At 42.3% G+C, this 13,654-nt stretch overlaps 1 protein-coding gene across 1 annotated transcript in view; it reads right to left on the bottom strand.

Moving 5' to 3' along the window:
- Positions 1 to 4,357: 4,357 nt before the first annotated feature.
- LOC123770839 (BOS complex subunit TMEM147) overlaps positions 4,358 to 13,654 on the bottom strand; it is a 99,294-nt gene continuing 89,997 nt past the window's right edge. The window contains exons 3-4 of the mRNA XM_045763014.2: positions 5,563 to 5,784; positions 4,358 to 4,906 (exon numbers count right to left, since the gene is read on the bottom strand). Coding sequence (XP_045618970.1) covers positions 4,655 to 4,906; positions 5,563 to 5,784 — 474 coding nt within the window. The 3' untranslated portion in view covers positions 4,358 to 4,654. The remainder of the gene's footprint in view (positions 4,907 to 5,562; positions 5,785 to 13,654) is intronic.

A 13,654-nucleotide genomic window follows, 5' to 3' on the forward strand; every position in this document is an offset into this window, starting at 1 on the left:
GCCCCTCCTCACAGGTACGTGCTTCAAGCAGACCTTGTAAGCTTCAGCTGTCAGTTGAGCTATTCCCTGTGTGGGAGTTTTGTCGCTTAAGACCGTCTCCCATTGAATGGTTGCAAGGTCTACATTTATTTTTTCCCAGTCAATCCTCTTATTGTTGAAATTGAATTGATTGAATATTCCTTCTCGCTTGTTGGGTCTCTTAGACCTACTACCGTTATTTATGCTAGTTCGCACTTCAATGAGCTTATGGTCTGAGTATGAAGTATCTGAGATTGTGATATCCCTGATTAGTTCATCATTGTTTGTGAATAACAAGTCTAGTGTGTTTTCGTTCCTAGTTGGTTCAGTAATCTGTTGATTGAGCGAGAATTTGTCACAGAATCTCAAAAGTTCTCTAACCTGTGGTTGGTTATTTCCCGGGTCATTCCCTGCTATGATATTTGTGTTTGCCGTTCTCCATCTTAGACTCGGTAAATTGAAATCTCCAAGAAAGATAATATCTGGAGCTGGGTTTGCTAGGTTGTCAAGTATGTTCTCTATTTTGTGCATCTGTTCTGTGAATTCCTCAATCGTTGTATCTGGCGGTTTATATATTAGAATAATAATTAGGTTTAGTTTCTCTACCTTCATTCCAAGTACCTCTACCACCTCATTAGTTGAATTTAATAGTTCTGTGCATACCAGGTCTTCTTTAATATACAGACCTACTCCTCCATTTGACCTAGTTTTTCTATCACATCTATATAGATTATAATTTGGAATCCAGATTTCACCATCCATGTAATCTTTTGTATGAGTTTCCGTGAATGCCCCAAATATTGAGTTTGACTCTAATAGAAGGCCATTTATGAACTTAACTTTATTTCTTGACTTTGGCTTTAAACCTTGAATGTTTGCAAATATGAATGATTGTCCATATTGTGTGTCACTTCTGGAAGGTTTTGGTAGTTCTCCCTCCTCTCTACCCTGACCCAGGGTGTGTTGTTGTGGCAATGGTTTGTCCAGTTTTGGAAGTGATACTGGGGAGTGTGGTAGTCTCTGTGTAGTTGGGGGGTGTAGTATGTGTGGGCTTGATGACGAACTGTAGTCCAGTCTTGGGCATTTCCCCCTCTCCATCCGTACTCCTGCCACGTTTCTGCCTGTCTGTTTCTCCCTCTGTTTGTACCTGCCTCTAAAAAATTTTCAGGGCTATTATGTTGGACTTCTTCTCTTATATGGCGCTGTGTACCTCTGACGTGGAAATCGGGGCAGTGAAGATCGTAGCATTTCCTCTCATTGACTGAGAGTGTGCATAGCTTAGGGTGAAAATATTTACACTCTGTATCAAAACGACATCTGCCTTTCCCTAACCAGTTTCGGCATTTCCGTGGGTGCATGAATGAGCATTCCGTGCCTCTGGGCCCATATCTACACTGTCCTTTTGCATAATACCAGCAAATATTTTCATTTGTGATTGTATTATTCTTGTTTGTACCCGTGCACGACTTGGCTACCTCTGTGTTTTTTGTTCCAACTTTCTCGTTTCTGCATTCATTCTCGGTATTGCCCTTATCTTTCTCCTTGTTGCTTTCGTCTTTCTCATTTGTGTTCTCATTCGTCTCATTTTTTCTCTCCTTATTCATATCACCAGTGTGCTCTACAATATTGCCTTCATTTTTGTGTACCTCGACACTATACTCTTCTACATTGCTACTTTGACTCTCTAACTTCTCAGTCCCTGGGTTGTGTTCAGAGTTCGTTGCTGTCTTTATATACTCTGCATATATTTCTGGTAGTTTTTGTGTGAATTGTAGCCTGTGTACTTCAGGAATGTTATTCATTAGTTTGGTGATGTTTTCCCACAACTGTCTGTCTCTTTGACAGATCCAGTAGTTACCTTCCCGGTTTGCATATTGTGTAGGTAATCCTGTACAACTCAGGTGAAACCTTATGTTACAAATGTTACATACAATGCCTACAACACTCTTCCGAAGTGACTTAAGGCAGCCTCCACACACCTCCATGTTGGGTTTGTGATGTTATAATAATATATGCATATATTTAAGTATTATATGTATGTATATATAATATGTATCCAGTATATTTATAATATTACATATGTTTATTTGTTCAAGTTTATGTGGGGGTACTTATCGCCTTGTGGAGAAAATATGGTCGTCTTGGGACCGTCCAGTTGACCGTTGTTTGTCCCAGGTCGGGGGCAGGATGGGCAACCAGGATGTCACTGGTTGCCAGTTACTTGATTTATACACTGATTATGTGCCTGTAATATCCTAAGGGAATTTCTGCTTTCTTCCGGCTTGCAATGTTATTCACTTACTCTATTACTAGTTCCTAGCTCCACTTTCCCGTATTACCGTATATATTGCCAGTATATTATCACTGAGGGAGTATACTGTTACTGCGGGACGTCCTCTACACTGTGTAGGCCTCGTGGCTGTGTAATAAACAGCCTAGTGTGATGCCTCCTCCACAACTTTACATTTATACTTTTTCTTTGTACAATTCTCTAACACTATCCACTAATTTATATGTTGTGTTACACGTTCCACTTCACTGTTCAACGTATCACTGCTCGCTATATTTGATATATATCGCTTATGCCTGTACACATGAGCCTGGTGGCACTGGCTCACCACGTGGGACCACCTTTATTCTGTATTTAACTCAAATTTCCATTGTTAATTTCTGTATTCTATTTTCCTACGGGTCACTATGCACTTGGTGATCACTGTGGGCCGTAATCCATGGTTGTAATCCTAAAAAAGCCCGGTTTATTCCAGTGTTTTAACGGAGCGCGACGACGACACGTCTGTCCCCTCCCCCGCGAACTACCTAAGTGATTCCATGTATTTTGTGATTTTACTTCTTAGCACTCTCTCAAAATTTTTTATGATGTGCGATGTTAGCGCTATCGGTCTGTAATTTTTTGCCTCTGCCTTATTTCCTCCTTTATGAAGTGGTGCTATCTCTGCTGTTTTTAGTATATCAGGAATAACGCCAGTATCTAGGCGTTATTCCTGATATACTAAAAACAGCAGAGATAGCACCACTTCATAAAACATTTAAAGAAACATCACATTTAACATCAGAAACATTTAACAACATAGGTACGAAGAGTGATAAATTCATCCACGAATGTGCCCCCATACCCACCATGGAGCCACAATTAGAGGCAGGGCACCCAACAAGACGCTATCGCCGATTATGCCGGGGTCCCCTAGGGGTGCGTCTTGAGTATACACCCCACAAATGCCACCTTAAGAACCGTCAGTCCGTCGAGACTGTCGGGTCCAGTGACGAGAGGAGGATTGACAATAAAAGGGGTCCCCTCACTCTCGACGTTGGGTACTACAGTTCTACAGACGCAAGAGTATGCCTCCCCAAGCACACGGGCATCAAAATAAAAGAAGTCCAAAAGAATAATCAAAACTAGCAAAAGGTCGGCAGGAAATGACAAGTAGATAAAAGAAGAGGGGGAGTAAATGAAACATAAGGAAAAGGAAAAGCGATCCAACACAATTGTAGAAGAGAGCAGCAGGAGCATAAGGCCACAAAAGGACAGAGGACTGTCCCATGGAGCATCACACTCCGACAGCCGACCACCAAGCCCCCTCACGGTGTCAACGGGCCGGATGAAGATGGGGAAGCAGGTAGGCATCAAGCAGGCCTCAGATATCGTCTATTAGGCCTAGGAAGGTTTGGCTAGTTTAGTTTGTCAAAGCAACACAATGAAAAATATTTATTTTCCTCTTTGTCCAGCTAAATAGTTCAGATTTCTACTTTCTTATTTTGTTGTACTTCGGTATTTATACTATGGTCCTCCTCGTTACTGTAAGTAGTTCCAAAAATAGGATGATGGGCTGCACAATTAGTCAAATATAATTTAATATTGTTTGAGACAGTGTTAAGCAAAAACATTACTGAACAAAGATTTGATATATCAGTACCTGTCTTGATGTTATCTTGAGATGATTTCATGGCTTAGCATCCCCATGGCCCAGTCCTCGACCAGGCCTCCTTTTTGTTACACATTTCCAGGAAGTAGCCTGTAGCAGCTGTCTAACTCCCAGGTACCTATTTACTGCTAGGTGAGTGAAGAACAGGTGCATCAGGGTAAAAGAAACTTCCCATTTGTTTCTGCCTCCACCGGTGATCGAACCTGGAACCCCAGGACTACGAATCCGAAGCGCTGTCCACTCAGCTGTTGGGCCCCTACTAGCCTGCCTACTTACTGCATAATACACACTTACAAATAGCGACACACATACCATAGTACTTAAAGGGGGCAATACCAGTTGTCTTGTACTCCAGAAATTATGAAACTTGACAGCGATAATAAGTTTTTAAACACAAATATACTTTTATTGTTTATTATCAAGACAGGTTGAGGTACATAACTGCGATTAATCAAACATTTATCTGTATACAAATGGAATACATTCTTAAGGAAAAGAGCATCACTTGTGATACAGACATCACAATAGCGTGATACATCAAATGAACAAATCCACAAAGGCTGTGTTGAGGGGTTCGAACTTATGTTCGGGCTAAGGCCCGGGCCAAGATACGACCAAGGAGCATCTAGGATCATCCCGGATGTAAGTTTGAACCCTCATCACGGCCCTTGTGGATTTGATCACTCATGATACTCTCAGCGAAAGGATGCACTGTGAGTGATGAATATGTGAGAGGCAATAAGGGCCGTGCACAGCGTTGGCGTTGCACAAGCAGCCAGAAGTGCAAAGCCAACTGGTCGAGACCCTAAGAGCATAGCCAACAACTGTGGTAAGAGTGGCCTGTACACACATCCCGCTATCAGTACAGCCACGATGGGTCGCACCGCCGCAGCCAGATCACTTCGCCACCACAGCCACACAAGCAATGCCATATTCAAGTGGTGTACCTGCCAAGTAAAAAAAGCTTCTCTATAATATTCTCCAAGTAAATACCAAACCTGTTCTCTGATAAAGAACGTCACCTTTCGCTCATGTGTGTCACACTAGGCAAAAAAATATAGTAGAAAATGAAAGTGGCTCGCAAAAGTGACGTACTGTCCAGTTTTCTGTTTTGGGTCCTCTGGTAGGTGAGGAGAGACTACTTTAAATTGGTCTTTTTCTTGACATTGTGAAACCTTTGGAGGACGAGCTGAAACACCGCCCATCCCGCGAAACCGGGTAATGACGATCACTTATTTATCACCCGTGGCAAACTTGCACTTCAGTATAGTGTGCCCAAAGCATGGGCTTTGGGCACTTTAGGCACACGTCCTTAACAAATGAATGAAATTACACCCAAAAAATCTATTTGGTCTCAGGTCTAACACACAATTATGTAAATGAACTTCACAACTCACCAGTTTGTACCATGCAAGGTAGACAACAACAACAGTTATGGTAGGCAAACGCTCATCTTGACAATGTCCAAATGAGCTCATATTCTAGTGTAGTCAAATGAGATAAAGTGTACCTCCAACACACCCTGAACAAACTGTTTTTAATTAAAAATAATTTAAATCACAACAAAACTTTTGGCTACACTGAAACCACTACCATTACTCACCAGACTAATGTTAGCATCAAGGCTGATCTGAATATATTTCCAGTCAAATTCCAGGCCGCGGGCACCCACCCAAAGGGGAAGCGCCCGTGTTAGGAGGAGGTCGGCTGCCGCCCACCCAAGGCCCGTGATCAAAATTTTGATGTGTCCGGCCCCGGGTACTCGACCCATCACGATGCTAAGGCCCATCACGTCCCCAAAGTCCACTGTCGTTTTCACGATTTCCTGAGGAAAAAACTAAAGTTACATACACCATAGTACACCTATGCCATGCATAATTTTGGGAATTTTGATGTCTGACGACCTGACATTTACTGAACATAACCGAGCAAACACAGCAGCAGCCAAGTAAATGATAGGATGGACCATGAGAACATTCAAACCCAAAGATCACACAGCAATGATAATACTATTTAACCACTTAACACTTTCGCGCTCCCTGGGAATAGGCTGACCGTAAGCCCTAAGTGGGCCGTTCGTGTCAGCCTACTGCGCGTCAGCACTAAAATGTTTATAATCTTTTCGGGGTGGGGAGCTTAATTTTGGCGGTATGTATTTAAATTTGGTATCATTGTGTTCGCGAGAGAATGCTCTAGAGGAATATATATATATAAAATGTCACCAAAGACAACATGAGAACCACACCGAATAACAAACTGTGGCGTTCGTTAGCGGTGAGCGTAAAACCGGGCATCAATGTTTACGATGTTTTTATGTTTGCGAACCCCAGATTTGTTATTCGTGGTTTATTTTGGTATCATTGTGACCGCAATAAAATTCCCTACACGGACATATAAATATACACAATAAATAATGGTGTCGCCCCACCCACAGGAATGTGGGAAGTTGGCTTAGGGTTACCCGCTCCAGCGCGCCCAGCTGCACATGCGCTCAACCACAACTGAAAAGTTTATACTCTCCTCATGTCTGTGACCCTCATTTTCGATGTACGTGTTTTTTTTTTGGTATCACTGTGTAGCTAATGAAATGTTCTATAAGAACATATGTATAACATTTCACCAAAGCTAACATTACGCGACCAGCAACCAAAGAACTGCGTGCTTTGTTTCGCGCTCACGCTAAACTCCGCTAAACTCTCCCTATATGTTGCTACTCTGATTGTGTTTATCAAGTCAAAACTTGTTGCATATGGTTTTGTTTGGTATCACGGTGATCGCAATAAAATTGCCTACACAGACATATGCATAAAAGTGGGTTACACGTGCGCGCCTCACCCCCAAACACCCCCAAACGCGTCGATGCCTCACCCGCCCAAACACCCGTTTCCACACCCGCTACACCTAATACACCCGACAAACAAAAATATTGTTCCAATGGAAGTTTTTGTGCTACATTGTTCATTTTGGTGTCAAAATACTCGCAATAAGATGCACTATGTAGACATACCAATCTGAGCACTAAGAACCGGAATATATATAGAGCTACCCATAGCAAAGTATGAAGAAGTAATAACCTCAAAATGTGTAATATAAATTATGTGTACTTACCCACGATGTGATGAAGGAAGGTCAACAAGTTGAGCATTTGATTATCCACTCCACCGGCTTCAGGAAAATGTCCCTGAAGTTGCTCAACAGATGTTACGTTAGGTGAAGTGGAAGCTTGCAGAAGAGTTATTTCTTTGCTTTCCAAAATATCCTCTTGCAGTGATATTTTGTGTAGCATGGTGTGGGACATTGAGCAACTCAACATGTCCTGCACTGCACATGTCTTTTCTAATTCCCGACTTCATACAAACTTGGCACCGTTTCCGTTTAGCAATTTTCACTAATGCATGAGTCAACTTCCTGTTTAGCCTGTCCTCTGAATCAACAATGCGTGGGTTTTTCACAGGTGGATGAGTAGCTTCAGCTTGAGGTGCAGGCGTTTCAGTTTCAGGTTCAGTGTCTGATGAGGATGAGGCATGTGGTTGGCGTGGAAGACGATGAAATAAAGGACACCTCGCTCCAGATGGGCCAGGTGTTGCCAAATCATGAGAAGGATCCTGGTAATCATCAGCATGTGGGAGAGGGCTTTCAGTAGCAGGCCACTCATCCATGTCCCACCTCAACAGGGCCCATATTGCTACTTCATAAACTGGAGTAGGGTCAGTTTCTTGGCATCAGTTGTGTACATCTTGTACAACACATAGGCATTGTGTATAGCCATCTGAAGGAAGTAAAATGTGATCTTCTTAGTCCACTTATGCGACTTCCTGGTGAACCTGTAATATTTGACCATTTGGTCGAAGTGATCAACTCCCTTCATGTTGTTGTTGTAGTCGCAAATGGCTGTTGGTTTGTTTACAGTTACAATCTGAACAGATGATGTTCCGTCATGTTTCTTCACTCTCTTCCTTCTCTGTACTTCCTGTGTGTCAGCATTATGGCAGTTTGTGATCACTGACACCACTCTCTTGTCTTTCCAAAGGATAACAAAAGTGTTATCCTTGCGCCTGAAAATAGTCTGATCAACAGCAAATTTACCTTTGGCAAGTTGTTGCAGCTCTTTAGGGGCACCACGCTGCAATCTGAGTGTTCCACAAGTGTACACACCATTTTCCCTTAGCAATTCTGTGAGATGGACAGAGTTATAATAATTGTCCATATAAAGATGATAACCTTTGTTCAACAAGGGTCGCATAAGGCTGTTGAAGACGTCCTGCACGCCCCCTTACAGGTGCCTTGGGGCGGCCCACATCCGCTGCCTCATCCTCAATCCCCTCGCTACTCTCCTTACTCGATGATGAATCAAACTTATCAGACGACGCTGTCCCCTCATTATCACTACTGAAATCACTCTGATGCTCTTCCCCTTCAGCATCTGCCTCCACATCTGACAAATGATCCAACAAATCAGGAATTTTACTATGGGTAAGCTTCACATTGCTGAACCTTTTGTACAGCTCACTCAACTTATCTTCCGTGGTCATTTCACTATCCTTCTTGGGGGTAGAGGTGCTCTGTCCTTTACCACAATCCATGTTTGCAAGTAATAATGCGTTGTAAAGAGACAGGAACGAATAAACACTGCTACACAGGGCAGAGAGTGGCACAGGTTCTGGACGCGGGAGCGCGGTAGTCCGGTCACGAGAGACTTAAACAAAGGACTAGGCCGACCGCATGGCGTGACCCAGAATCCCATGCGGCCTATGGAGGATTGTGGGAAAACAATGCCGCTCATTTCAAAAAAAAAAAAATTGAAGATCGCATAGAAACTTTTTTTTTTACAAATTTTTATATCAAGTGACGCACCGATGCGTCACTGGAACACATTCAGTAGAAAAATGAGTGACGAGATATTAAGTCTGTGGAACGCGAAAGTGTTAACTGCGCCAACCGAGTCTTCTCAGTCAGTGGGAAACTGCACCAACCGAGAAAACTTTGATTTTTTCGTACCCATTCTAAATGTGTACGAGGTTGATTGTGTACAAAATGGACTCTTTGGACCTCCAATGAGAGGCAGCCATCATGGAAAAAATTCCCAGAATGCCCTAGGGCTGCTGGCTGGGTTAGTACTGAGTGAGCAACCATGGGTGGCGCACGCGCCTCTGACTCCCAAACACCTGTCCGAGGCAGTGTTGAAAGATCGTGCTCTGTCGGTGAAATTCTAACCTAATTGTTTGAAGAACATAAGGGTCATAATATTGGTGAAGCTAGGTGCAATAAGGACCTAACACAAAGGTCAGAAGCAAGTGATACAGCACCTATGAGGACGAGTCCCATCGGCCGAGGGAGCCGGTCGGCAGAGCGGACAGCACGCTGGACTGTGATCCTGTGGTCCCGGATTCGATCCCAGGCGCCGGCGAGAAACGATGGGTAGAGTTTCTTTCACCCTATGCCCCTGTTACCTGGCAGTAAATAGGTACCTGGGTGTTAGTCAGCTGTCACGGGCTGCTTCCTGGGGGTGGAGTCCTGGTCAAGGACCGGGCCGCTGGGACACTAAAGCCCCGAAATCATCTCAAGATAACGATACAGCGAGTGTATCCAATTGTAGCTCTGAGCGCTATCCTTGCCCACCTATGCTATGCTATCTCCAATTTATTTAGATGATACATAGATGAATCGTTTTCTGCGTTCAGTGATGATACCTCTGATATAAGTAGCATAGTTGAACAGTGTTAGCGGCTTCCATGGTGGTGTTTTCCATATATTTTCAGGAATACAGTACCTGCTTGATACCTACCTGAATCTCTTCTTGACTGACGGACACTGAGGCTGGCTGAATCTCTTCCTGTGTGGGACCTTACAAAGCCATCTTTTCACGACTACCTTACAAATTGATCTTTTCCTATAATCTTTTAAAAACTACCTTACGTTTTACAAGCTTGGCTACATACCACCTACAGGTACTAATGCCAAGGGTGTACATCAGTGCGTTATTTGCAAGCGCACACAACGAAGAAACAGGAAGTGAAAATCTATGTACCTGGTGAAACGAGAGCGAAGTCGCGCTGTGTACCATGGACTACTTTGTTGATGTGAGTACTTATTACTCACTTCCGAAGTACTGTGTAATACAGTGTGTTACTGTGTAAATAGTGTGAAACCATACATATTGTAATTTTAGTGAATTTTTAACAAGTAATATTGCAACAATAAACATTTATTGTGGACACATTACCGAGACATTTATCAAAGTTCCAGGGAACATTATGAACGTTCTAATGTATAAATATTGTTAAGGACACAAATATGCATCATATACGATAAAAAAACAAATAAGACCACATTGGAAATACACAGAACAAATAATTGAAAAAATATTTGTGGCAACACCCGGTGCTTGAATAGCCTGGCCGCGCGACCATGTCTGGGCAAGCCACACGCTGGCGACCAGGCCCTGATGACATCACAGCGTACATAGTCCACGTCCCCACAACCAAAGTAAGTGGAATTTGGTATTTATTTTTACATAGACATGTTCAGGGAAGGGAATTTATCATTTTACGAAGAAAAACTAATTTTTTGGGAACACTATTTCATGCGCACAGGGGGAATTTCACAAACTCAGCGCAGCACGGTGGTTAACCCTCAAACCACTAGGGGCCCAAATGGAATTCACACCCACAGGCGCAACAAAAAAAAAATCCAAAAAATTCTTTCGTCTTATAGAAGTGTTCATTTTTGTTCTCTGATCACGGAAAAAATAACAAAAAAATCGTAGGTAGCGTATTTTAGCCGCAATAGGGTAGAGAAGTGTGGCAAAAAAGGGGCGTTGGCAGAGCCTTCGCCAGACGAGGTCTACTCCGCCCGAGCTGTCAGACGGCAGTTGCCACAAATATATTATTACCTAATTATTTCAATGTCTCTGATTGATTTTTTCTTAGTTTTTTTGCAGTAATATTATTCCATACAGTGATTTGTGGTACTGTATATTTATATAATAAAATGTGTGAACCATCGCTGTACTCAAAATTATGGTGTGCATATTAGTGATTCAATTATGTTCATAAAACAATAAACAAATAGTTTTGCTGTTGTTACACTATATACACAGGTTATATATAAGTATTTGCATGTTTTTACACCATAACGAACTACTAAGTTGGTCTTGTGAGTCAAAAAGCAACGAGGAGTGATCGCCAAACACCAGCGAGCCACTCACTGCCACTCCCTCCCTCAACACTACCTCACTCACCCTCATTCACCTCCCACAATACTCTCTCAGTATTTATTCACTATACACAGACGTTATATATACGTATTTACATGTTTTGTTCACCATAACTGTACATCTAAGCTTGTATGGTGAGTAAAGGCAGAAAGATGTAGCTACTCACACAGTCAGCTGATCGGCGGCCGCCCTCAAGGCCAGACGCACTAATATTTGTCCTCCAACAATATTGTTTGTGGTGTTATTATGCTATATACACACATTACATATAAGTATCTACCTGTTTTATTCACCATACCTGAACAAATAAGCTGGTATGGTGCCCAAAGATCGTAATGGCCATCAGTAAACAACATGCCAAGTCATGCAGACGACGCTCCTCCCTCACCAAAATGGCGGCTCCCAACCTACTCCTCTCGCTGTTATCTCACACTATACACACGTTATATATAAGTATCTACATTTGTGTTCACCATATCGAACCACTAAGCTGGTATGGTGAGTGCAGTCAATAAATGGTGGCCACACACAGTCAGAAAACGACGCCACAACCCTCCCTCCCACAGCCTTACTCCTCCCTCCATGGAGCACAGCGCTAAATATCACCACAATCCTGCTATTATCAGAATCCTGGTCAGTTTTATCGCAGTCAAGGGGCTTCAGTAATACTATCACTGCTAAATAATAGCAGTATCATTTATATTATAGTATTTGTAGGCGATGCTGTGGTCACAAGCTGAACAGCGGTGCTGTGAGCTCGTGCTGCGTGCGCCAGCCTTGGTGGCTTGCTCAATACTGACGCTGTAACACCCAAGAATGTTGGCCTGGATTTTTTTTCTAGGTGGCATCTGGCAACTATCGGTCGTGGCTGTACTATAGCTGCCCCTATCCCAGGCGGGGCGTTTAAATTATAGCGCTAGACACGAAATCATATATAAATGATGTGCGTGGTTTCAGTTTTGTCACTGATATCACTTATATATGATATGCGCGGTTTGAGGGTTAAGGGGGCCAGGAAATTAGTTTTTGAATCTAACTCAAATGCTTTCAAATTTTTGGTACATAATCTACTAGGCACATGCTCCAACTTTGTCTATATAATCACAAACATAACTTGAACAACAAGAAAATCTATAGAAATAAAAATGGAAATGTTCGTTTGTTCAAAATCGCTAATCTCCGAAAGTTCTTCACTGATTGCTTTGAAATTTTCACACAATGTTCCATTCGCATTCGAGCAGGTTTTTATATACATATTATATTGATGTCACGTCTGTGACGGAAGAAAACATGCCTTTTCTGAAAAACTGTTTTTCATGTGAGAGAAATCTTCAAAACCTCCTTAATGATTGCTTTGAAATTTTGACACGACATTGCATTCGAATAGGCGCGCGTTTCTATATACTGTACTTACTATATACATGCCTTACCTGTGACCGGAGAAAACATACTTTTTTTAAAAACATCGCCATCTGTTGGATGTAAGACCAACACACGCTGTAATCTCCCAAAGTTCTTCACCGATTGTTTTGAAATTCTGACAACGTTCCATTCGAATAAGCGCGTCTTTTTATATACCTACTATATAGATGCCACCTCTGTGACAGGTAAAAACATGCGTTTTGGAAAAACGGCGCCATCTGTTGCACATAATAGCAACATGCACACTATACTAAATATGTCACGAATTCCATTTGAATATTTCTGATTGCATTGATAAATTTTATTTTCATAGATTTTTATTTATTTTATTATTTATTGAATTATGTTGTGTGACTGTGTTGGAATTGAGCTGTGTTGTTTACCATACCGTTCATTTCGTAATTATAAGTATAGCTGCCACACCTGTGACAGGTAAAACTATGCATTTTTTGAAAAACAGCGCCATCTGTTGCATGTAAGAGGAACACACACATGCTATACTAAATGTTACAATTCCTTTTCAATGTTTCTGATTGCATTGATAAATGGAATTTTCATAATTTTGATTTATTTTAATTTTGATTTAATTATTTTGTGTCAATTGCGTTGGAATTGAGCTGTGTTTTTACCATACCGTTCATTTCGTGAGTATAGTTTATATTTTTACTTTTTCATATTTTCATTTAATATTTGAACTGTTTTTCTTATATTTCAGTGATGGGAACATAAAATCACTTGATGTTCCCAATTTTCTGATGGGAACATCAGACCATTTGGGAAGGCATCAGACGAGGGAGTGGGGAATGGTGGGGTTGACAAGGGGACAAGGGAGGGGGGTAATGGTGGGGAAGGACGAGGGGACGGGGGGAGTTTGGGATGGGGGAATGGAGAATGGTGGATAGGACAAAGGGACAGGGGAGTGGGGCATGGTGGGAAGGAATAGGGGATGGGCAAGTGGGGAATGGTGGGAAGGACGAGGGGATGGTGGCGTGGGGAATGGTTGAGAGGCCGAAGAGATGGGGGGGGGGGGGGGGGACAGCAAAGGTTCCAGGGAACA

Source organism: Procambarus clarkii, chromosome 56 (genome assembly GCF_040958095.1).
Source record: "Procambarus clarkii isolate CNS0578487 chromosome 56, FALCON_Pclarkii_2.0, whole genome shotgun sequence".
Lineage (NCBI taxonomy): Eukaryota > Metazoa > Arthropoda > Malacostraca > Decapoda > Cambaridae > Procambarus > Procambarus clarkii.